The sequence below is a fragment of the Dermacentor variabilis genome, chromosome 8, assembly GCF_050947875.1.
Source record: "Dermacentor variabilis isolate Ectoservices chromosome 8, ASM5094787v1, whole genome shotgun sequence".
Classification (NCBI taxonomy): Eukaryota; Metazoa; Arthropoda; class Arachnida; order Ixodida; family Ixodidae; genus Dermacentor; species Dermacentor variabilis.
This window is the reverse complement of record NC_134575.1, coordinates 35840440-35866403: the sequence shown is the minus strand read 5'-3', so window position 1 is coordinate 35866403 and position 25964 is coordinate 35840440. Positions and strand designations below refer to the sequence as shown.

At 49.8% G+C, this 25964-nt stretch overlaps 1 protein-coding gene across 1 annotated transcript in view; it reads left to right on the top strand.

Annotated features, from left to right (window-relative positions):
- Positions 1 to 25964, top strand: part of LOC142589996 (protein argonaute-2-like) — a 32263-nt gene that overhangs the window by 3470 nt on the left and 2829 nt on the right. The window contains exons 2-5 of the mRNA XM_075701791.1: positions 4538 to 4974; positions 10507 to 12543; positions 14996 to 15223; positions 15921 to 16269. Coding sequence (XP_075557906.1) covers positions 4538 to 4974; positions 10507 to 12543; positions 14996 to 15223; positions 15921 to 16232 — 3014 coding nt within the window. The 3' untranslated portion in view covers positions 16233 to 16269. The remainder of the gene's footprint in view (positions 1 to 4537; positions 4975 to 10506; positions 12544 to 14995; positions 15224 to 15920; positions 16270 to 25964) is intronic.

Below are 25964 nucleotides of genomic sequence, written 5' to 3'. Positions count from 1 at the left end.
TAGCCTATATTTTTTGCATTCCGCCTAATTAGATAGTCTCCATTATTTATTCAACCTGTCAAATATTATAGTTAGATGAAAAGTGTCAGCGAGAAAATTGTAGAGCAAGATGAAAAACTCCCGATACAGCTTTCTGTTTCTGAATGCGTGCCACATAAAGGCGTTTTTTCCGAGCGTGAGAGAAGCCCGCGAGTACGCGTAAAATTGCCGCGCGTCTGGCCGCTCGAGCCAGTCGAAGCTTGCCTTGGGCAGAAGAGGAGCGATTCGAGAAATATTACCGTGGCGTTGCTGACTGACCAACCGCACGAGGAGCGAAGGGGGACAAGTCGCCGAAAATTAAGGTGGTACTGTACATTTGATCCCTGACAACTCCGCCAAAGGGCAAAACATGAAACAACCGCGGCCACCAGTAGTTCTTTGACTCAGTAAAGTCATTTACAACAATACGGTGCTAATTAAGTGTTTTCCTGCGAAGACGAAGAGCTGACTGCGACCGCCCGAAGAATAGGTGAACGTTTCAGCACCCAATTCTTGGCCAATCCCCCAGTGTGGGTATGAGCCATAACATGAGGCCATCATAATCATCATCATCATAACCGCCCGGTCCGTGGTCTCGCGATCTCCCGCGGTCCGTTTGGCGCGACTGGGCGCGCGGGTGTTGCTTCGCCCCTCTACGCTGACGTCACGGCGGGTGACCAACAATGCCCCGCGCTCCTATTGGCCGAGCGGCCGCCGCCGAGCGCGCTGGGACCGAGGCTAGGCGCGCGGCCCGCGCCGCCTACCCAGGTCCAGAAGGAGCTCGTCCGCATCCGGCGCCGGCTGCATCCCCTCGCTGGAGCGCGACCCAACCCCACCCGCCCGACATCGCCCCCGTTGCGCCCCCGCGAACGGCCCGAAGGCCGTTGTTCCCTCGTCGTCGCAAATCTGGGATCCCACAAACGTTCCTTGTCCCCAATGGAGACCGTCCCGCTAGCGAGGCCACGAGGCCGTGGTAGAGGTGAGCGCTGTTCTTTTTTTGGGGTTTTCTTTCCTCCCTCGATTTGCAGCTTCGTGGGTCGGTTATATAGGGCCTGCGATCCCACGATGACCCTCCCCCCCCCCCCCCGTACTGTACGCACATTCATCTCGCCAATTTCGTGAGCTGCCTCGTAAGCTACGGATATAGCGTCAACCAACCAGCAAAGAGCCCCCCCCCCCCCCTATGTCCCCTATCTGTTGGCCCTCAGCGCGCGAACCGGATTGAACGGATGGTTCACGGAAGTATTGGTAGCCCACAACGGGTGGCCGGGCGCGCTCCTCCATCCTGTGTGGACACGCGGCCGGGTCCTCGTCGCTCATTGGCTGCACGCGAGCCCCCCGTACGCAGGCTTCGCTGCCGTGCACGGGGTTGGCGAGACGAAGCCGACCCAACGGCGTCGCGCTGACGCGCTTGCCGTTCTGCTTCGCGCCAGCTGCGGTGAGCGCGCCTTCCTCTCCCATTCCCTCGCATTCGGATTCGTGTGTGACGACCTGCGGATGATTGCGTAGACGAGCGCGTTGACCTCGCGTGCAACCGCCGCGCTGAACCGGACGGAACCGGATTTGGGTCTTTGTCTGGTTCGCGCCAACGTTGTCGCGGTGAGCGCTGAAGATTTTCCGCCTCTTATAGGTTGTGTATATGCGAAAGCATTAGAGAGTTTTAGCTTACGGGACGCGAGCGGCTTGCGCACGCAAGAACTAGGGGCGACGGCACTGCGCATGCGCAGACCCAGACGTAGGGGTCTGGGTCTGCGCGCTCGTGACGTTGCGTCGCAGCCAATGGGAATTTAGGTGCCGTTTCTCTGCACAGACGACGCCGGCCTTTTCGCTCAGTGGGCCGTTTGATGCTCTCGCATCGAAACAGTTTTAACGGTATTAGATGACGTGGTGTGCAAACGGTTGTGTCGATGGCGTGAGCCTTATGCGAATAGGGTGCGACAAGAAGCGCAGGCGTCTTGATTGGCCGGCAGGGCCAGTGACGTAGCTACACTCTAAGAAAAAAAGGACTAAAAGGGGTAGGGAGGTTAGTCCTTTTGGGGACTAACTGATTTGCCACAACCATTAGTCCTTTTGGGGACGAACTGACATGGGATGAACTGTTACTCCCCATGCGCTTACTCCTTCGGGGACTAACAGTTGCCCCTGCCCGATGGTCCTCAAGGGAGTAACTGTAATTCGTTCCGATGCTCCGCAAAGGTGTAATTAATTAAAATAGGCATTTATACTCTAATAAAAAAATTAATGAGCTGAAAAAAAAAAACCGTGCCCGACAGCAGGATTCGAACTCACGTCCTCTCGCTCACAAGTCAGGTACTCTAACCACTTCACCACGCCGCTTGCTTGGCAAGACGGGCTATTTCGACAAGGTTAAGCATGGGAACGCAAGTGCGGCAATATAAAATTGGCTGTATTTTGTGCAAGCTATGCAGTCAGACTCTAACGTTGAGTGTACTTGCAACCATAAGCGACTGCGAAAAGAAATCAGCCCGAGTATTTTTAGGGTGATTTAAACTGAGGCACTACGCCATGTATACGTGTAGCGAGCTCAAACGGGGCACCGAAGACGACAGAGAAGGGCAATTTCTCTGTCGCTTAGCGCGTGCCGTTTGAGCTACACATCGCTTCAGTTCGCAACCTCCTTGGAACGGAAGGAACTTAGGTACTATAGACCAAGAAAATCTAGCCGTCTATCAGTGACTTGCGCGTTTAATGTGTATCGCTCACTTATGGGGTGCGCACGAAGGGCATGCCTCTTCACATTCCAGTTTTAAGTTTCACGTAATTTTCTCACGAAGAGGCAAGGTGCTGCTTTGCATGTAGTTCAATAGACAATGCACGAACTTCGAACCATTCACGATTTATAGACAATACCGTTTTCGCCGCATCGCTTCATGACACGGACGAAAACAGCGAAGTGCCTGGGGAGTAACTGTTGCCGTTCGTCCTCCCATTGCTCTCTTTCCGAGCAGGGACTAAACACTTACTCTCCGAAATTTGCACACGGCCCGCACATTCATGCAGTTAGTCCTTTCAGGGACGAAAGCGCCCTTTTTAGGACTAACGGCGCAGTTACTCCCGTTTTCCCCGGGATTTTTCTTAGAGTGTAGGGCTTGCAGACCGGGCGCCTAAGCTCCTCCCCCGTTCCGAAATTTGTCATTGTGTGGCCTGCCCATCCCCATCTTCCCTTCCAGCAGATTCCCGTCCCCTGTCAAGTTTATGCTGCCCCCCCCCTAACCCCATCTCCAAAAAATATTTCCTGCTACGCCACTGTGCAATGTCAATCATATTGCGAGTTCGCGTGTGTACCTGATCAGTATTCAAGTGCTCGTGGTCAGGTCTGCGTTGTATGTCTCATCAGTCACTGTTTTCGAAGTGCTTTTGGAGCTGAAAGTGAAAAAAATGTTCACCCGAGTGCAGAAAAAAGCTACAAAAGGAAACCCAGACGGGATTCTCAGAATAGATTTGCTTGGTAGCTTTTTGCTGCATTGGCAATTCTTTTCCCTTTTAACGGGCTTTCCTCCACCTTGCAGGTTTACGCAGAACTGCTTTGCTTCAGAAGTTGTATTGGAATGAATGCTTGGAGATAGCCTTAAAATGCACAGTATCCGAGTTGTCTCCACTGCACCCAATTTCCGTCCAAACGGAATCGTATAAGCGGTCGATGCAGAGTTCGTAATGCAGTAGCGGCCGTATTCGGTAGTCTGTGGATGGCTCGTGTCACTGGGGCGGCACGTATAGCATCAGGTTTGCCGCTCCGCATTGCGCCATCGGCGCTAGCTGCTTAGTGCCAGAGCCATCGGCTACGGGATGCGATCTTTACAGCGCGAGCCACGTGGACCCGCTCTGGGTATGTTCCGCACAGCCACGATAGCAATTATATGGACACTCCAGGCGCATTTATACCGTCGCCGTCGTCGTGAGGTCCCGTATGAAGTCCAAGGGCGATGAAGGCGTCGTCGCGCGCCGTATGCTGTATGTGCGTGTGAAAGCGCGCGCGGTTGAGCCGTCGATTGCGGCTCAATCTCGCGCACGAAAGACGGGAAGCGCGCCGTTTTCCGCCGCGCGCAAGGCTTCGTGGAGAAGGGTAGGAAAGGGGGGCGCGTTCTTCTGCGGGCGCGCCGGGCAGCTGCATCTTGAAAGCCATCTGCGACGGGCACAGAGCCCGCGCTGCGCTTTGTGTTCGCGGCTTAGATCGCGTTGATGCGAGCGGCAGCACCAAGGCCAATTCGCTCGCTGCTGCTGCCGCGTTTCCTCAGGACAGCGCTTTTGATAGCGAGTTTTTGTGGTCATCGAGTGAGGTCCGTTCATGTTTGCTTGTGCGCGCGCCTGACACCACGCTCCTTAATTTAGTTTGTATGCCTGTGTTTATATATGTGAATACGTGTGTCGCAGCGTATACATATATTACGTATCAGTGTTTTCGAAAAGATTTTTCTACTGTAATTACTCTGGGAATAGGGTTGACAATATCCGACAATTAAAAGATAAATAAATTGCTATACTGCTGTTGCGTTTCCAGTGGCCGCTGGCTGTGCCGCGTCAGAACTCCGAACGGTACACGTGGGACGCTCCCCGGTCGTCGCAGGGGTACCAGGAGGAGGCAGCCAGGTGGCGCCCTCGGCGCTCCCCTACACCGGCCCGACACAGGCTTCGTTCGCGCAGGCCATCTCGCAGAGGGTGGCGCCCTCTGCCGCTGCGCAGCTGCGGGCTAACGCCGCCGCCGCGGCTGCCGCTGCCGCCACCACCACCTCCTCCGTCACCAGCGCGAACGTGGTCGCCGCCTCGGCGGCCATCAACCACGGCGGGGGAACCGCCAACGGAAACGGGGCCCGCAGCGTGGCCCCCACCGAGGGGTCGCTGCCTGCGACGTCGCCCTCGCCCACGGGCACGGCTGTGCGCGGTCACGGCAACGGGATCAGCAGGGACAAGTCGCAGAGCGACGAGCTCAGGATTCAGGTGAAGAGGCCCTACCGTAGCGCTTCTGGTTCCGTGCGTATGCATCGAAGCGTGTCCTCCGAGATCGGGCGGCGCGCGCGCCGTTTCACATCTCGAAGGCCACGCTCGAAGCGGGGAGGGGTGGTCGGTCGTTCACAGGGGGGAGTTGGGGGTGCGCTCACGAATGATCTCGTAGAGTTACTGTATATGCTACCCGAGGTAGCATATACAGTAACTTTAGGGTCTCGGGGGAGGCATGTGTCTGCTGCAGGCAAAATGTCCAGATATGCCTGAGCACATCGTTCTATTGAGCATGGTTAATAGAGCACGTGGTCTATTGAGCAATATGAACCGATTAGCCTAGCAACACGTACTTCTGCAATACGGTGCCAGGGTATTCGCCCCGCAAGACCCGTACAAAACGTCCGCCTTCTAGAGGCGCTGGGATTGGAATTGGGCAGCAGTTTAGATAAGCAGGATAGAGTACTGGTGGATAAAAAAAAAAAAGCGGGAATGTTGTTAGAACCGGAGTAGTTGCAGGCTTAAGTAACCGTACTTTGCAGACGTTTTAATGAAGATGGAAAAGATCGAGGAGGGATAAGCAAAACGCTCGACTGCGATAGATGCAGCAAAACCTGGTCGTATCGAGAAAGCTAGGTATTTGTCGTGGCCCCGTTTCAAATTGGATGCCAATAAACATCATTGGAGAGAGGGGAAGCAGGAACTTAACCACCACACCACTTCGGTTTACCAGTTGGGGCAATGGAGAGCGGAACACTTCGGAGCTCTTACATTGACCAGGGCGTGCAACAATGTCCGGCTCTGAAGGAGGACGAATTTTGCTTTCTCTCAACCGGTTAGGTAAAGGTATTTACTTAATAATAATAATAATAATAATAATAATAATAATCTTTATTTCACTCATGAAGTGAGGGAGTGCGGGAAAAAAAGCTGACAAGTCAGCTTGACTAGTTCCCAGCTCCCCGGAGAACAAAATAGAAGAAACAGAAACACTTTTTCGCATGGCAACATAAAAATCACAAACAAATAAATACTAATGCAGCAATAACTTGTCGATAACATTGACAATAAGGTACTATAGAAATAAAAAGTTTGTTAACTGCGTGATAGACCAATGTTAAACAAAAACGTACAAACATAAAACTGCAAGTAAAAAGCGCTACATAATGAAGGAAAAAACAAAAAATAAAACGGCACACATTGGTGTAGTATGAAACAGTACATTGCAATGCGTGTAGCGTACATGCGCAGAGATGAAAGAACCACATGAAATTCTGTCATGGGAAAGGAGCTTTGTCACAGAAGAACAATTTCAGTTTCTGGTTCGATGCTGTTTCGGGAGTGAAACCGTTTTTATGGCAGAAATTTAGCAAATGCGGTAGGGTTCTGTTTACCATTTGTTGTCCGTATCCGGTTCTGCACGTTTTGATTAGCCATGGCTGTGTATTTCGATTCTCATAAGGTGTGGTCCTTTTAGAAAGCGATGCCAACCGTAGTAGGGAATAGCTGTTATTTTTTACTTCAAGCTTATAACGTGAACACAGGCAATGCGGATATAGCTCATCTATTTTCATTACACAGTACTTCAAGAACAGAGGGTGGGAAGGGTGACTCATGGGGACGTTTTCAATATTTCGTAACATTTTTTTCTGTAATATCATGATTCTTTGCAAATTACCTTTTGTTGTGTTCCCCCAAACTAATTGGCAATATTTCATATGTGAGTGGAATAACGCATTGTACAGCAGAAGCTTAACCTTTGACGGTAGAATGTATCTGTTGGCGTATGTCAATCCAACGATGCGAGACAGTTTTGACACAACGTGGTCGATATGAGTGTCCCAGGTCATATTTTCGCTGAAATACACTCCAAGTATTTTAAATGCGCTTACTAGTTCTACTTTTGAGTTTCGCAGCTTAATGTCTGAGGTAATGTTAATTTTCTTGTTTTTCGCACGGTATATGACAGCCTTCGTTTTACTAACGTTTATTTTCAATTTGTTAAGTTGCGCCCATGTGTCTAATTCCACAAGCGTTCTGTTTGCTCTCAGAATCAACTCATCCGTACTTTCTGCAGAGAATAACAGTGTCACATCATCAGCATATATAACAAATTTCACCATAGGATCGACGTTAACAATGTCATTCAAATATAGGTTAAACAAAAATGGGCCCAGAATACTCCCTTGAGGTACGCCGGCAGAAATTGGTAATATATTAGAAGAGCAGCCATTTAAATACACGTACTGCTTGCGCTCACTAAGGTAGGACGTCAGTAGTGACAGAACCGTCCCCCGGAATCCGTACATATCAAGTTTTTTTAGCAGGATAGAGTGATTTAAATAATCGAAAGCTTTCGTGAAATCTACGTATATTCCAAGGGCTACTTCTTTATCTTCAAGCGATTGCAGGATAAATTCTTTTTGTTCTAACAGTGCCATTTCTGTTGATCGATATTTCCGGAAGCCATACTGCGCGCCATAAATGATATTGCATTGTTCGCTAAAATTTGTCATTCTAGTAAGAACTATTTTTTCAAAGCCTTTTGAGAAAACGGGTAATATAGATACTGGTCGAAAATTTGTAAAATCATTCTTACTACCTTTTTTGTGCAGTACGCTCACTTTGGCGAGTTGCATTTGCCCCGGAAATGTTCCTTGAGATAAGCAAAGGTTATATATGTGAGCTAAGCACTCTGCTATGTCTCCTATCACAAACTTCACCGGTTTTATCACAATTCCGTCTGCGTCACAACATTTGCTATTTTTTAGCCCCATGAAAACAGACATGACCTCTGATACTGATGTTGGTGTTAGGAACATTGACTTCTCGTTTCTTACATGAAGAGTATTTGAACCAACGAATTCACTCCTTGTCCCTCCTCCTGCTCCCTCATAACAGTTGTGCGCTGCCATAAATTAATTTTCAGCGTGAAGGTGTACCTGCCGTTGTAGCTGCGCATGTTCTCCTAAAAGCAATATCTCGCGTTTTCGCTCAAAAGCGTCTGCCCGTTCCTTCATTCAGCTAAAGCGCTGTTAATGACCCAATCAGGCACGTACCAAGGGCGCCCCCCCCCCTCCCCGCCCACGCCACCACTCCCCACACACATTCCTAAGGCGCCACCAAATCAAACTTGAAACAGCTATTCGGCGGTCAATATTTTACTGCCTTTTTCACTCCTTTTGGATGGCGGTAGTTATCGGCACCTCCTGGGTTGTGAAGGCCAGTTTTCACATAAGTTCGGTGCACGCGCGATTAACTCGACATGCGTTCAGTTGTCACCACCTATTCAACGGTCACGCGCAATGCTGATGCTTCGTTAGTTCAACCTTCTTTGTTTAGACTGATCCAGGGACCAGGAACGGGATTCGTTTCGTAGTCAGCTGGTCTGTATGCACGAGAAAACAGTTGCGGCGGGACAAAACGTCAGTTGAGTTTAACGTGTTTAACTTGCCCTTTTGCTTCATTATTTCATTGAGTGACGGCTCGCCGTGACGGTGGCAGTTTCTCGGAACCATATACCTGCGATATGGGGTAGATAAGGTGGAAAATAAAATAATGCGAAACAAAAAATGATGGGGTTTTAGGTGCCAAATCCACTTTCTGATTATGAGGCACGCCGTAGTGGAGGTCTCCGGAAATTTTCATCACCTGGGGTTCTTTAACGTGCACCTAAATCTAAGTACACGGCTGTTTTCGCATTTCGCTAATGCGAAACAGCGTCCTTCGTCAAACCCTGCAGTAATAAACCCTTAATAGGAAGCTTTGGCTCGGGCCCAACTCCGACGCGGCCTGTTCAAATACATGTTAAACGCAAAAAAACGTATTTTTTGAGATAACCCCTGGACAGATTTTAATAAAATTTGTTGCATTTGAGAGAGAAAGTTAAATTCTAGTGGCTACTGGAAGCCAAATTTCGATGTATCGCTTGAATTTTGTGAAAAAGATTTCGAAAGTTCGAAAAAAGGTAGACGCACGAAGTTTATAAATTAATAGGTTTGCATGAAAAAACAGATACCTTGGTTCTGTAAACGGCATCCATTAGATCATATAAAGCGGACAAGTTCGATACGTCTATTTATATATTACGTGAATTTGTTGCATTGTGTACAAGGGTTCAGCAAAAGCTGTATTTCCATATTACTGAACTTATTTAAATTCATGTGTAACATATAAATGTTGCCCCTTTAGATGTAACATCAGGTACAATTCACAAAATTGTGATATTGTTTTTCCTTGCTGAGTTAGTTGTAAACTTCATAGTTTCGTTTTATGAAAGTTTGTGATTTTTTGCCAATTTTTAATAAGAAATTGACAATGTAAACCAGAAATTGGAAACCAACAGTCACTAGATTTTAAGTTTCTCTTTTGAATGCAACAAACTTCGTCAAATTTGGTGCCGTGGTTGCCGAGAAAAACGAATTCTCCTTTTCCATGCGTTTAGATAGGAGCACCCGAGCTAAAGCTTCCTCTTAACCCCATAAGAGATATGACTGTCACCCGTTACCTCGTCTGGTTTTTCTCTAATTGCGCAGCACTTTTCGTGCAAAAGTGGCAATTGGAAACAAGAGTCGCAGAGAGTTGAGAAATTAAGCGATCTAAGGGAGAGAGCCAAGGCAACAGCCAAACAGGAAGAAAAAGCGAATATTAACAAAGTTAACCGTTGCAGCAGAACTGGTAGTTGGGTGAGTTGTTATGAAGTTAGCCTTTGTTTATCAACATTTTATTTAAAAAGAAGTAAAAACGCCACCGGAAATAAAAAACAATTCGGTGTGTTTTGAATGACGCTTCTACAGTTATCAGTCGAGCCGCCTGACGTAGCCACTTCTCTGCTGTGTCTATGTATAGGTGATTTTCTAACCTTCTGCGGTGGGCGCAGTGCGTCTATAACCGCAGCGTCCTGTGCTTTACACGGTTATACGGGACTGTCGGCCACGCATCGTTACGCAACTTCCCAAGTAACAATACGAGTCGGTTGTGGCACTTTGTCGAGCAGTAAACGAGGGATCCAAAAGAACTGTGATTGTTCCGCAAATGTATATTCCTCTACTTGATGTGGTTCCTTGTTTCCTAGTAAAAGAGAGGTGTATCTCACAGGCGTACCTGTGAGATACACTTTATTTCCATTTCTCTTTTGCGGGTTTACGCGTCTTTATGGTGAATGGCAGGCGTTAACATTTGTACGAGTAAAGGTACCCGCCCCCTCCCTCCCCCATTTTCATAGAAAAGTTACCTTGGGTTGCTTGCCCCCCCTCCCCCCCCCCCGAATAAGAATCCTGGGTACGGGCCTTGACACAATCTGTGGTTAAGGCGCGTCAATAGTGCCGGATTGGTAGGCGCCTATGATTAGTCTATTTGAGGTGACCATTCGTTGTGTGTTTTTTTATCGTTTCTGCTTATAATGGTAGCCGTTGAAATGATGCGTGCGCACACACACACACACACATTGGGACGCTTTTAACGACGGGCCCGCGTCATTCCATTCCGCTTGTGTGCGCGCGCGTGTCATTGCATCAACCGCGCTGCTCGCAGGAGATCCAGCGGACTCTTCCGTCCCACTTTCCGCGGCGGCCGGCGCAAGGCAGGCTGGGCCGGCCCATCCAGCTGACCGCCAACCACTTCGCCGTCGAGATCCCGGCCGGGAACGTGTACCACTACGACGTCGAGATCTTCTCCGAGACCCGCAAGGAGGTCAAGGTGCCCGAGAACCGGAAGTACCGCTGCATAAGCACCAAGATCAACCGCCTGGTCATCGAGTTGCTCGTCAAGAAGTACCGCCTGGACCTCAGCAACTGCGTGCCGGCCTTCGACGGCCGCAAGAACCTCTACACCCGGCGCGAGCTCAAGTTCCGCGAGCGCACCTTCACGGTCGACCTGGACGAGGACCAGCGGGTCCAGAAGTTCGTCGTCAAGATCCAGTACGCGGCCACCGTGAACCTGGACGCGCTGCATGCGGTCTTCGACAACCGCGTCAACACCGTCCCCCAGGAGGTCTTGCAGGCCGTCGACATCGTGCTTCGCCACGGGCCGTCCATCAAGCTGACGCCCGTCGGCCGGTCCTTCTTCAAGCCGCCGCCCCACAACGAGAACAACACGCTCGGCGGGGGTCGCGAGGTCTGGTTTGGCTACTACACCAGCGTGCGGCCGGCCCAGTGGAAGCCCATGCTGAACGTGGACATGTCCGCCACGGCCTTCTACGAGCCCCTACCCATCATCTCGTTCATGTGCAAGATCTTCAGCGAGGGCCGCCGCGAGATGACCGCGGGCGACTTCCGGGACCTGCGCGACTTCCAGAACGTCCGCCTCAACAAGGAGCTCAAGGGCCTGCGCGTCAAGGTGACCCACCTGCCGTACCCGCGAAAGTACAAGGTCATCCGCGTCACCAAGGAGCCCGCGAAGAAGCTCTACTTCAACATGGAGGACGGCTCGCGGTGCTCGGTCGCCGACTACTTCCAGAACCGGTACGGCCGGCTCAACTACCCGAACCTGCCCTGCGTGCAGACGGGCAGCGCGACGCACCCCGTCTACCTGCCGCTCGAAGTGTGCGAGATCGTCGAGGGCCAGCACTGCAAGAAAAAGCTCGACGAGAACCAGACGTCCGAGATGATCAAGCGCACGGCGCAGCCGCCGGCCAAGCGCTTCAACGAGATCCGCCAATCGGTGCGCGACCTGGTCACCAGCAGCGAGCAGTGTCTGCGCGAGTTCTCCATCAAGATCAGCACCGAGCCGACCCAGCTCAAGGGCCGCGTGCTGGAGCCGCCGTCGCTGGTGTTCGAGAACAACGCGGTGAGCAAGCCGCGCGAGGGAACCTGGGAGCTCCGGGGCCGCCACTTCTACAAGGCCGCGACGCTAAGCCGCTGGACGCTGCTGAACCTGAGCCGGTTCGCCCAGCGCGACAGCCTCGAGAACTTCGCCAAGATGCTCGTGCGCGTCGGGCACGAGCTGGGCATGCGCATTGAGCAGCCGCTGGACATCGGCGCCGCCGACACCAACCGCAAGCCGGTCCGCTCCGTGCTGCTGGAGGAGCAGCGCAAGCAGCCCAACCTCGAGATGATCGTCATCGTGCTGGCCAAGAACTCAAACTACGCCGAGATCAAGCAGGTGGCGGAGACCGAGATAGGGCTGCGCACCCAGTGCGTCATGGACAACAACGTGGTGAAGAAGTGTAACGCCGCGCTGGTCACCAACCTGCTGCAGAAGATCAACGCCAAGCTTGGCGGGACCAACAACAGCCTGCTGTCGCAGGAGAAGCCGGCCATCTTCCAGAAGCCCGTGATCATCATTGGGGCGGACGTGACCCATCCAGCTCCCGGGGACAAGCTGAGGCCCTCGATCGCCGCGTGCGTGGGCAGCCTGGACTCGATCCCGTCAAAGTTCCACGCCTCCATCCGCATCCAGATGGAGGACTCGGCGGCCACGGCGCGCGTGGAGATCATCAAAGACCTCAAGGACATGATGAAGGACATGCTGAAAGCCTTCTACCGCGCCACCAAGCACAAGCCCGAGCGGATCATCTTCTACCGCGACGGTGTGAGCGAGGGCCAGTTCATGGAGGTTCGCAATCGGGAGGTGAGAGAAATCGCTTCTGCTTGTCGTCTGCCCCGGGGTCGGGCCAAATTGCTTTGCTATTTAGACTACGTCTCGCAAGTCGTTTGCAGCACTGTGGAAAGCTGCAGGACACTGCTTAGCCGATATGGAAGGCCGAATGCCTCTCGGGGTGTGTTCATCCGCGCCGCGTCGTCTGCTCGACGTCTGCTGAATTTGCGGTATATATACACGACGTGCACGCTGAAATGTCCCAACATGTCGCGCATACCGCTGTAACGTGTGATGCACCAAGTAAAAGCGGAAATCCATTCGGAAATCCTGTCACGCTCGGAGCTATATGCTGCTGCGCAAAGATATATTGCCTGCGTGCACCTTGGTACCTCCGGCAGCGCTGCGAATGACTTGCGAGATTGAGCGTATATGTAGCTCTCTGCCGCCGTGGCCCAATTCCCCGAGCGAGTGATTATATCTCTAGAAATGCGCTCAAGACGTCCTTCCAGAGCGCGGGAGCGGGTATATATTGCCACGTGCGTTTATTTCGGCTTCACCGTTCACGCGCGCAGCGACGCGCGCGGCATCGTGGGCACGTCTCTAATATTAAGCGACGCGAGGTACAAATACGGGACCACCGCTTGCGCTGTGTCTGACCAATGCCTCCTTTGTCAGACCGACGCGTACGCCGTATAAGCGCGCTTGCTGTTTTCGCCGTCACGGAATCGTGCGTTCGCTGGCTTTCGGTCACATGTTCGCCGAATAAACTCTCAGGTTTCTTGCCGACGTAGTGTCCCTAACTGCGTGCCTGCGTGCCAGCCAGCTCGCAGTCACCTACGTGGCAAAATATATATATAGAAGAGCTGCGTTGTTTGTAGATATTATCAATATCTATCAGTACACCTACGTGGCAAAATATATATGTATAACAGAAAAGCTGCGTTGTTTGTAGATATTGTGATCAATATCTATCAGTACTAAATCAAACGGGACATCGTGAGGCTCAAGCATGGTGAAGGATGTAACCCCTTTGCCGATAGTGAGGCCGGCGATCCCCAGGGCAGCGACCGCGTAAGAGAAAGCTTTAGCTCGGGTGTTCCTATCTAAATACACGTGAAAGGAGAATTCGTTTTTCTCGGCAACCACTGCACCAAATTTGACGAGGCTTGTTGCATTTAAAAGAAAAACTTAAGGTCTAGTGCCTGTTGGTTTCGAATTTTTGAATTAGGTCATGAATTTTTAATTGAAGATTGACAAAAAGCGTAAATTTTCAGAAAACGAAACTATCATGTTTACAACTGTGCAATGAAAAATGATATTACAATTATGTGAATTGCATCTAATCGTACATCGAAAGCGGACATAAAGGATATGTTACACGTGAATCTAAAAAAGTATTGTAATATGGAAGCTTAGAACGACAGAAAGCTGAGCTAAGGATTAAGGAGCTAAGGAGCTAAGGTAAGGATTATTTATGCAAAAAGGTGAGGCTTGCAGACGGCGTTCGTGTTGTCCACTTCTCTTGTGTCCTGTCTGCACGCCTCACCTTTTTTGCATAATGGTAATATGGAAGTACAGCTGTTTCAAAACCCTTGTACACAACGTAACAAATTCACGTAAGCTATAGGTTGACATACTGAATGTGTCCGCTTTGAATGGTCTAATGGATGCCGTTTACGGAACGATATCTGTTCTTAATGCAGAGGTATTAGTTTATAAACTAATACCTCTGCATCTACTTCGTGCTTCTGTACTTCTAGAACTTCCGAATTTTTAAATTCTTTTAACAACATTCATCTCCTAAACGAAAATGCCGCTTCCAACAGTCACTAGTATTTTCCTTTCTTTCAAATGCAACAAATTTCATTAAAATCGGTCCAAGGGTTATTGCAGACAAGCGTTTCTGCGTTTTACATGTTTTTGAATAGGCCGCGTCGGAGTTGGGCCCGAGCTAAAGCTTCCTCTTAATGTGCGCAATTTGAGCATTGTTGTGCGCTCGCCGCTGCTAGATGTGCCCTAGCAATGCGCATAAGCTCGTGGCCAGCGTTTTTAGTTGGGTGCAGAAGAGCTTTGCTGAGGTCCCTTCCTTAGTGGGTCATATGCTCGCTCGAAGCGTGGAAGGGAAGCTTTTGTGTATAGTAACGTTGGTGAAATCTCCAATGCACATTCTGGCCATGGGTACTTGCATTGCCACGAGATATTTGCAGTGATGGAACTAGAGCTGTCATTGTGCCACGCGGTGAAGCTGCAGCTTCACTACAACGACGCTGCAAAGCACTTGAGAGCCAGCCGGCCGTTGTCTCCATGTTTGCGATACCGAAGTTGGCTCCAGTTACACGCGCTGCGAATGTCGAACCTCTGTCGCGACGAAGCCGCGTGCTACGCGAAAAAAAAAATGTGTTCGTTATATCCGATATTCGTTATAAGCGTATGTTTGTAGCGGGTGCAGTGAGCGCGTTCTCCTCCTCGCCGCCCGTTGCAGGTAAGCGCCATCCGTCTGGCCTGCCAGGAGCTGTCGCCCAACGAGACGTACGAGCCGGCCCTGACGTTCATCGTGGTCCAGAAGCGTCACCACACCCGGTTCATGCCGGCCAGCGACCGCGACGGCGTTGGCAAGTGCCGCAACGTGCCTCCCGGCACCACCGTCGACTCCGTGGTCACTCATCCGCTGGACTTCGACTTCTTCTTGTGCAGCCACTTCGGCATCCAGGTGCGGATGCGCGTCTTAGAAAAAAAAAAGAAACAAAACACGTAACTGCTTCTTGGCGATAGCAGCGCTGTTCAGACTTGCGTAAACTACGGGGTGCGTTTTTTTGACCGCGACCGTCTGAACACGAATCTGATGGCCGCCTGCATCTAAAGGGAATGGGTGCATGCGTTCCTTTTTAAAGCGACGCTCCCGCCATCTCTCCTGACCTATCCTGAACTAAAGAAAAATTAGATCTGCAAGTCTGGATAAGCCTTCAAACGATGCTCACGACGCCTGCAGGAGGCTGCATGAGGCGGCATTCTCGCCGGCGAACACTTTCCGGCGATAGTTTTTCACCCTCGCGGAACTCTGACGGCGAGAGCCAACGCGTTTGTCCGGTTCCTTGTCCGCATTTGTCCAGTGCCGGTTATCGCGAAATCTCGCGAACGTGAAACCATCTTCTAAAGTTGATCGTCCTAGAATAACGTCCCCTGTATTTTAGGATAATCCCGCGTTATGAACGGACCTCGAGTATCAACAATTCATTGCCACGTGCTGTGTTATCGGCGTAACTGCGATATCGCTCTTTGTTACATTGCAGAACGAACGCCCCGTTTTCCTACCTACGCGACGAGTCATATCTCCCTATAAACGACACATCTTGTTCTCTCTCTCTCTTTTCTTCATTTTCTTTTCTCTCGCGACCGGCGCGTCGCAGGGCACGAGCAAGCCCTCGCACTACTACATAGTGTGGGATGACTCCAACTTCTCAGCCGACGACCTGCAAAAGCTCAGTTACTACCTGTGCCACACGTACGCCAGGTGCGCGCGCAGCGTGAGCATCCCTGCGCCCGTGTACTACGCCCACCTGGCCGCGTACCGCGCCAAGAACCACGTGATGAGCAAGGTGGACGTCTCGAGCTCCAGCAGCGACTCGTCCGGCGGCAGCGCCGACTCGGTCTCCACCAGCCAGTACGTGGAGGCCGTCAAGGTTCTGGACTCCCTGCAGACGGCCATGTACTTCGTGTGACCCCCCCCTCTCGGCAAGCTTCGTCGTCTGCTCGGAGGTGGGTGGATGAGAGAGTGGCGTCTTGGCGATAATCCCGATGGCCCGTATTTAATGTTGTTGCGATAGCAATTGTATGGACACTCCGGCGCACTTGTGCCGTCGCCGTCGCCGTGAGGTTCCGTATGAGTTGAGTTCGAGGGTGAGCCGGCGAAAGCGGTTCAGTCTTCCGTGCGCGAGCGAGGAACGCGGCCCGGATGCGTGCCCTCTCCTGTGGCGCGCGAGGCAACGGGGCGAGGGAGGAGGGGCGTTCTTCTCTCTTCCTCGATGTACTCCTCGCCCGGCGCTCCGTACAGAGTGGAGACAACCGCGGCGTCTTCTCGGCGTTGGCCACGCGAATCGCGGACGCCGTGGTAGACGCATTGGGCAGACGCCTTGGGCAGACGCCGTAGGGACGCGTTTCCGGCGCTCGTGTGTCTTGAAAACAGTCTGCGACGCGGCTGTAAAGCGAACTGCAATGTTTGTAGAGCGCGCGTACTGCTGGTAGCTTCGGATGCGCTGTGCTTTCGACGTTTCGTACGCGTTGGAGCGACAGATGCACGGAAGTCAATTGGCTCGCTGCTGCTGCCGCGATTCCTATCTCCAACGTTTTCACAGACAGTCATCGAGCGACGTGCTTTCATGTTTATCTTTGCGCGCGTGACACCGTGCTGGTTAATTTAGTTAAAACGCATTGACTGGCTAGTTGGTTTGAATTCATGATACTATGTGTAAGCGCGACTGAACAAGGACGTAGAAAGAAGCAAAGACAGCGCGGTCCCCGTGGGTCTGTTTCTTTCTACGTCCTCGTTTTGTCACGCTCACACATTCTTTCATTGTTAATTTAGTTCGTAAGAGAATGTTTAGAAGGTTATACGGCCGATAATACTACTATCTTTACTACTTACAGCTATATACTAATTGGCTATCACAATCGGTGCTTCGCCTTTTCGGCGGAACTGCGATTTGTTTCATTTTTAAAGCGAATAGTTTAGGCGGGATTCAACAACGTTCCGTGCATCTTGCATTGGGCGTGCACGGTGACAGAACTACAGGCGCGTGGTTTTGGCGTGTAACATCCCCGGAATTGCTTCAGTTCAAGCTGTTGCCTGCATGATAAGCTATAGATTTGCAGAATAGCGTAATCAGTCGTCACGAGACAGTGACAAGACGGCGTTGCACCCAGCACTTAAAAAAAGCGGCAATAGTCCCTCTGCCAAACAGTCGCAGAAAGATAAGGAAGTTTAGCGCAGCGCAAGTTTTTAAAATCTAATTTGGAGGTTTTAAGTGCCAAAACCATGCGGTGTGATGGTGTACGAACGTTAACTGTGCATACAGTGTTAAGTGTTGCATTGTTGCGCGCAGCTTTCGGCGGGTACGTGGTAAATGAACTGGGTACTATCCTGGGTCCACATTCTGTAATGATTCATTTTTTTTTCGCCCTTTCGCCACCCGCCGGAAAACTGCGTGCAACAGTGCACGTCACAAAAACACCGCGTTGAAATGCTAGATGTTGTTCCTTCCGTGCAGTTCTGTAAAATTCATTCGTAGTAAAGTGGTGGTTAGCTGCAAATGATGACCGCTGAAAACTTCCGGGCATCCGCAGTTATTGCCGCACTATATAGACTTCTGCTCGCCACTGCCTGTCTTGCTCGTTTTGTCTGAGGAAACAAAGCTCGCGAGGGTTTGTAAAGATGACGTTTTTCTCGACACTGTTTGTGAAGGGAGTATGTATATGGTGATGTTGATTGTGCGTGCGTTGTCGGGCCGCTGCACAAGAAATTATCATTTTATGCCACTTGTGGTCCTCCCCGTTTCCCCAATGTTTTGACTATAGTTGTAAGTTGGTGCTTGCAGCATTGTGCGATTTGACGGTGTTTCGTGACGCTTCGTTGTTGTTTCTGTATGCTCGCTCCTTCTTTCGCCCTTCCTGAGGGCAGTTAGCATCCCCGTAGATGAATGAGGCCAAACCTCGATTTAACGAAAACTGATTTTGCGAAGTATTCGATTTAACGAACTGCTTTCAATTCCCCGATGCGGTGAGCCTGTTGGCGTTCGAGACACCGAGGCAGCAAACTCGCAACTCGAGGGTCTCGCGCAACGTTTTTTTTTTCTTTTTCTGGGCGAGACGTTGAGAGTTCAGGCTTGTGAGCGCGTTAAGCTCTGTGTCGGCGAATCGAAAGCATTTCGTTAGATTGGATAATATTGCTATATCATCCATAAAGACACTGCAGAGGAATTGTTGCCGTCGCCATGTTGTCCAACCGCGCCCCGCAGCGCCGTTTGCTGTAGACGCGGGGGAAAAGCGTGAGCCAGGAGGGACGCTGGCTTGATGGACGTCATACAAGGAGCACGAGATCGTTCGTGTGCGGTGTGTTTTCGCGCGCATATATTGTCAGAGATCGCGCACTCTCGAAAAAAGTTTCGAAGACTCGTTGAAACTAAAGACCAGACCACACATAAGCTCGCGTCCGCGCATGCGCAGACGGTGCGACACGTGGGTCGCGTGCGCGTCGAAAACGCGTCCCGATCCCCGCTGATCGCAGCTCCTCTCTGGAATCCCGCGCGCGGTCATATATGCCTCACTGTCGGCGCGCCTGGCTACGCAGCTGCGGCGTGGCACAGTGAACTCTGAGAGAGACAGACTTATGCCACGCGAGAAAGTGCTTTTGCTTTTGTGATTGCGCGGATCGATGTAACAGCCCTAAAGAATAAACAGTTACATATATATATATAGAAGCATTTTGAAACACTGTCAATAACAAGGTTCTAAGTGGCGTCTGCCGACACATCTGTCAACGAGCGCACGCTGTCGCACGTGGTTTGTAGATGCAAACCGCCATTCTTCAAGGTTGTAAGTGGCGTCTGCCGACACATCTGTCAACGAGCGCACGCTGTCGCACGTGGTTTGTAGATGCAAACCGCCATTCTTCGTAAAAAACTACGTACAGCACGAAGGACAAGGACTGCGAAAAACGACATACACTGCGCTCGTTTTTATCACGAATTACCGACTAGCCCAAGCAGCCACCCTAGTTCACTTTATTTCTAGTACAATGGGAGCTTTCTTCTTCTTCCTGTTTCTCAGCAAGTCCCACAGCGCAGTTTATATCGTCTCTCGCAGTCCTTGTCCATCACGCTGTACGTCTTTATCATGAATTACCCAACTACAGGCCAAGCAACCATCCCAGTTCACGCCATTCTTCGTGAGAAGTACTATCCCGATGAGGAAGGCGTTCCTGATAATTGACTAGTACTCAACCACTCGTAATAAAGATTGTACGCATTATAAGACGAAAAAAAAGATACTTGTCCAGTTCTGTTTGATTCTTTTGTAAAGAACTGATTGACGTTACCCTTGACAACGACGCGGTCGTGGTCGAAAAGCCCGCGCTTTCGCGTTTCAGTATAGTTTCGTTATCGCGTACTGCTGCGCTGGTTTTGCTGGCTTGCGAAACTCGCACAAACTGCAAGTACTGGCAGAGAGAGGAGGCCACATCCATGTGATGTCGCGGGATTCTTGAACGGTCCACGCCATGGTTTCTCACTATATTGCCTAGGGGGAAATCTATATTGCCTAGGGGGAAATCTGGCGCTGCTGCGCTCTGGTACGCATGGTAATGCCGGTATATGACGATTTCTAACTGGCATCGTTCTCGGAGAGCCAGGCAAGGACCGTTCCCTCTGTCATGATTCATTTTCTACTAAAAACGCAAGTAAAGAGCTGTTTTAGCTTTATTATTACACAAAAAACATGTTTTGTTTAACTATGAGAACTTGTTATTGCACGCACAATTATATGATACGTAAAAAGTATCAGCGGGCCGCTAAAGTTGGAGGACAGACGACAAGATTTGCTCTCGCTTTGAGACAGTTTGTCGTCTGTTCTTGCTTTTCTTCCCTTCGTCATGCATTGTGGGTGAGTAAAGATGCAATTTACGTGAATGGACATATTTTATGAAAATTTTGCTTTCATAACGCGTTGTCTAGCCATATCCACGTTTTAGACGAAGCCTCTTACTACACCAGCCCACACAAGCCTCGCAGACACATATACCGTCATTCTCATGACGGCACAGCGCCCCTTAAGAAACTACCATAGACGGTGGCGCCAGATTTCCCTCTAGGTGTTATAGTGAGATACTCTATGGTCCACGTCACTTGACTATAAGAGCAGCTGCCTGCAGCGCCACCAAGTTCTGTCTAATGTCCTACCCAAGTTAAAAAAAAAAAAAGAAAAACCACTATGAACTATCACAATCACATTTTCCGACCCCCTATTGCGAACTTTGCTTTTGTACGTCTCCGTTTTTGTCGTTTCCCTACTTTTCTTCCACCAATCCTCCAATCGTCTCTTGCTAATCCCTATTGCGGACAAGTTTACTTTTCCATCTGCTCTCGCTGAGCCCGAAGGCTTCAAGGAGGCCAGTGGTGCCTAAATAGACCGCTGGGTAGACGTCTTCACATTCTAATAAAACATGCTCCATAGTTTCCCTAGCTTTACCGCAGCAAGCACATGCTTCTTGTTCCTTATATCTCGCTTTGTAGGTGCGTGTTCTAAGGCATCCCAATCTCGCTTGGAAAAGTAATGAGTTACTCATGGCAGGTTTAAAGGGAAAATCGGACATCCACCCGTTCGTAGCAATTGCTACGAAGGAAACCCATACGGGTTCCTCGAAAGAAAAGCCTCAGAGTTGAAGAAAAATTCGTCCTGGTCCGGGACGAATTTTTCACTCTCCAAGCCCATTTGCTTTCTTCCACATTCCTCGGTCGTTCTTGATACTCAATTTTACTGCGAGCTTCCCTCACTTTCAAAACTAGCCCACGTCACCCTGCACACCTTCATTTGTAGTCTTCCCGTGAGTGCCCAATGCGAGGCGACCCACTGACCGGATGCGGGCGCCTCCCCCCCCCCCTTCCTCCGGAAGCGCCATCTGTTTTCTCTAGGACTAACTGCTCCGCGAAAAGAAAGGGTCAATACGAGAGTCCACCGGCGGCAGCTTCAGTCCCCAATTGTCCTCAGAGTCCTTGTCCGGACAAGGACTTTCGCTGAGGATACCCAATTTTTGAAATAAATTATACCACGTGTTTGGCGCATGATAGCCTGAGTTGCTTATGCGCCATAAAACCCAATACAATAGTCCCCTATTGTAGTCCGATCAAGCACACGCAAGCAAAAATGGCGTCTTTTATATTCGCTCATGAATAATTATTATGCTAATCACATAGAATGTTTTAGGTGTCGCAGCGCTTGCACGAGTGCATCCAAACGTCTGCTTTGTAACGAAGTTCTCGATTTAGCGAAGCGATTCTCGGGTCCCGTCGACTTGTCACATCCGTGTGTATAATCTGTTCTCGTGGTCGGTCCGAATTACGAGCACGACCCTTCGTGGTGGCTTTTTTCGTAACCATGGCGTTACGTTGCTGTGGGCTCGAAGTCGCGGGTTCGTTGTCGGTCGCTGAGGCTGCGGTTTTGGCAAAAGGTGGTTTTATTTGTTTTTTGAATTACGTACGCGAGCACATATTATTCGCGTTCATAGGATCTCGCGCTCTGTATTTATTCATGCGTTCGCTTGGCACAGCCAACCGAGCTGGCCAAGCAGCATGCGCAGAAACTCAGCCAGCGTTGGCCCAACATAACGGGTCTCTATAGCGCTACATAAGGAATTCGCTGCTTGACGTGTATAGGCTGTTCGTATAGGCGGGCTCCCCAACCGTTGCTGAAGACTTCGACTTGCAAGCACAGATCAACCTTTTTTCTTGTTGTTTTGATCTCTCTATTGTCTTTCTGGCCAGTGATTGTGCCATTGATGGTTAGTTATCTTTAGTCTTTACGCGTATGGGAATGGAGGAACCATTTTTGTCTCTGCAACCACGGCGGCGATTTTTGTTTAGGTTTGTTGCATTTATCAAAGAGAGAACTTATAGTAACTGTATAGGAGGTTGATCGATTCTCAATTTACCCTAGTAGTTACCTTGGGAAAAAAAATCTTGAAAGTTGCAATATTTTAGGAAACGCGGGCATCCAGTTCACGACTTCAATCGATGTATATTATGCACCGATCTTATGCCACTAAATTCTGTGCCACCGATCTGTGCCACTAAATTTGGAGTGACGTTTGCAAAAATTCTCATAAACGTCGTAGCGGTTTCACGTAACCTGTCAATTCATACATCAAATCTTTCCACTCGTGATGCTCTTACAGATTCGTTTTACAGAACTGCGATATGTTTTTGGCGCAGATAAGGATTTGTAAATTTTTGTAAAAAAAAGCAAATGTTCCGGCCCTAAATAACATTTTGCCTCCTACAGTCACTAGAAGTTAGCTTTCTTTCGAATGCGAGAAATTCGTTGAAAGCAGGCGCTCGTGTCACAAAAGCATTTCCGAGTATTACGCGTGTTTGAATAGGGAAATCGTATAGTTGGCCCCGCGCTAAGGCTTACGTAATGATCAATGTAAATTACGTAAGGGCTGCGTTCCAATACTCGCTGTAGACGGCAAAGTATAGACGGCTAAACGGACAGCTGCCATCTTAAGTCTCGTTCCGTTTCTCACTAAGACGTCAAAGAAGACAAGCATCGCGAAGACAGCATTGTAGTGAACAACGATGCAGGCTACTTTCCTGTCCAGACAAAATGGCGGCTAAGTAGGACGCTTGGAAAGCCGACAGGAAGGTTTGTCATCATACAAGAAAACGTCAGACACGCTTTTCTTGCGCCCTGTGTCACATTGTGTTTTTCGTAGGTTCGCAGACACAATGACATAAAATGCAGAAGTAATGCATGCTTTTTCGAACTTCTTCTCGTTGCCGCGAGGTTGCGTCACGTCACGGAAGCGTCTTCTAGACGTCTTCTATACGTCTTCCAGACGGCTCGATTCGCCTCTCCTTAGCTGTCTACGTAGACTTGTCTCCGATGCTGGCCGGAATTGGAACACACCCGAGGGTAGGGCTGATCTGCCGCATATTCTATGGGCATGCTCGAAGGCGGCTTCTTTCGAGGGCCGCAAAAATTCAAAGCCGACATCAGTGGGAGACCCTGCTGATCAGCTCGGACCAGCGAAACCAGGTCTGGGCCGTTCAGCTAGCCGAGGCAGCTGCCGCTCAGACCCAGGATTAGGGATGGCCGATTAATCTTTCTTTTTATTCGATTAAAGATTAAGCATTCCTCATTTTAGCTTTTAATCGATTAATCGCTTTCTATGCAGGGTTTCTACACCGATTAAATGATCCATCGATTTTTTTGCCGGGCACCTTTTAAAAAGGTACAAACGTAGTTATCTACTTTTGTAGTACCCTATATGAATGATTGAAAGGTGGAACCTAGGTTGAAACACAAAGGCATAAACGTTTGATAAAGTATCTTTAGTTTATTAAAGACTAAATATAGTTCGTACTAGTGGCTTCTGCAAATATCAGCGATATATGTTATAACGCATAAATAAATAAGATACATGACGCTAGTGAATCCCTGCACAGTACAGTTAAATAAGAAATAAGAGAAATGGCAAAAGTGAAAGGTGAAGTCCAATTGAAACATGCAGGAAATTGGAATGCGCACTGGGAAATTAGAAAATTACTGGTTTAGGATTTTAAATCGCATGCTCTTTCTTTTAAGCGAAGGAATGTCGATTGGCTGGGATGTTTGGGTGAAACCGACACCTTCTTTGAATGGCCCCACAACCAGCATGCGAAAATAGACGCTCGGGGACGCCATAGATTCGCTGGAATCGACGCGAACTTCGTCGCTATGTCAAATAGATGGTCCAAACTTGGCGCGAATGCTGTGACACGTCTTTAGTGGAGCTGGGAGTGGCACGACGATATCAGCGATTGGGTTGCTATGGCATGCCTATGCATGCCATAGGCATAGGCATACCATAGGCATAGGCATGCCTATGGCATGCTAGGGCGCTTCAAACCTCGAGGGGAAGCGCCCGGTTCGGCGTCGCCCGGAACTCGGAAATACGGTCGCTCTGCCGCAGCCGCACAGTTAGGGCCGATTTACGCTCGAGCCGCACATCGCCGCAAGCCGCACCGCACGCGTGCGGTCGCACGAAAGAGACTGCACGTATCAAACAACTTTGTGCACAAATTTCGGTTTACAGTGTGTAAGGTATACACTGGTGCACACAGTGTAAATGGTCATTTGTTCGCAAGTGCTGGATACGTGCAAATTTTTCGCGCGACCGCACGCGTGCGGTGCGGCTTGCGGCGATGGGCGGCTCGAGCGTAAAATCGGCCCTAACTGGTCGTGTGACGCCATTCCGGTGCCATTTCAAAATGTTCGCGCGCCACTTCCCGTCAAACTCTCGAAGAACGGTTAGTCGAACAGGTCTCGTCTATTAACTCGATTGAATGAAAGGTGGGCATCGATGAGGATTAATCGTTTTGCGCGAAACGTTTCAGCGATTAATCAATACGATATTACCAAACCTACCCAAGGTATCTCGGCCGTCTGCTATAGGCGGAGGGAGGCTGCGTCCGCTCCTTGAAGAGGCAGTTAAGCTGTGTAAGCTCAAAAGGATTTTATTTCAGCAATTTTTTTTTCTAGTTGCAATGTAGTCATATCACAGCCTTAACGTAGCCGCAGCCCGACCGTATCCACGTCACCGGTCGGGTAATCGCGGCTTTTTCTTCACGTAGCACTGAAGCGGTGAATAACTCTGCCGTGACCCTAATTGAATGAATGACTTCACGATTTCGACAACACTAACGTTGTTAAAGGCAGCTGATAGTACCGTCAGTGGTGGCGGCCACATCATAACCACCTAGCCAGAAAAGTGTTTCCTTCAATTAGCGCTGCACCACTAAAAACGGAGAACTGCGATTTATCCAACCAATGAGATCAGTCGTGACATTCACGCTTTATAATTTCGATGACCTCGTAACGGGATAAAGACGCGAGACGCGAAGTTTGCCGCACCACTAAACGAAGGAACTTCAATTATCCGACCGTTAACATGTTCAGAATGACAGTCATTTCGACTTGATACAGTATTACTTCAAAACACTACTGTCGTTACTCTAGTAGGCCGCTTATTAAGAAAATTAAAGTAAAAGCTTTCTTTTTATTTTCGCACTGATACCGCTGCGCCTGTACGTCAGTGTGACGTCATCCTGGACGTGGACGCATTTCTCGCATTCGGTTCGTTCTTTGGCGGCAGTAAAAGTAAATGCGCTAAGTGCAGCTTTTCGGATCCTTCAAAAATTCGGTATGGTCCATTTTTAATGATAAAACAAAGAAAAAGATGCCGGCAAAATTCATGACGCCCCGCGTCGAGCTGGCGCGGGTGGTGTCGCCAACCGTATTTCACTCTCGCGTCCTCTCTGCCTCTAAAAAAAAAAAAAAACGATCTTATTTTTTCTCATATTTTAAGAGGTTGACTTGGCAAGCACAGATCAACCTTTTCTTTTCTTGTTGTTTTGCTCTCTCTATTGTCTTTCTGGCCAGTGATTGCGCCATTGATGGTTAGTTATCTTTAGTCTGCACGACCTCGTCGCACCGCGAAAGCGACGGAACGAAACAGGTCGAGCGGTGATCGTTGTTCTCGGCGTTCGGTAAACGCGTAACGACCTTCCCCGCCGCCAGGGTTACCTATGGGTGAATGTTCTCGTGGGCAGAAGTTGCCAGCATTACTATATAGTAGCGTTTGCACGAATGCGACGAGTGGCGTGTCGCATCGTAGTTCTGGAGCGTTAGTACCCACGTTAGGC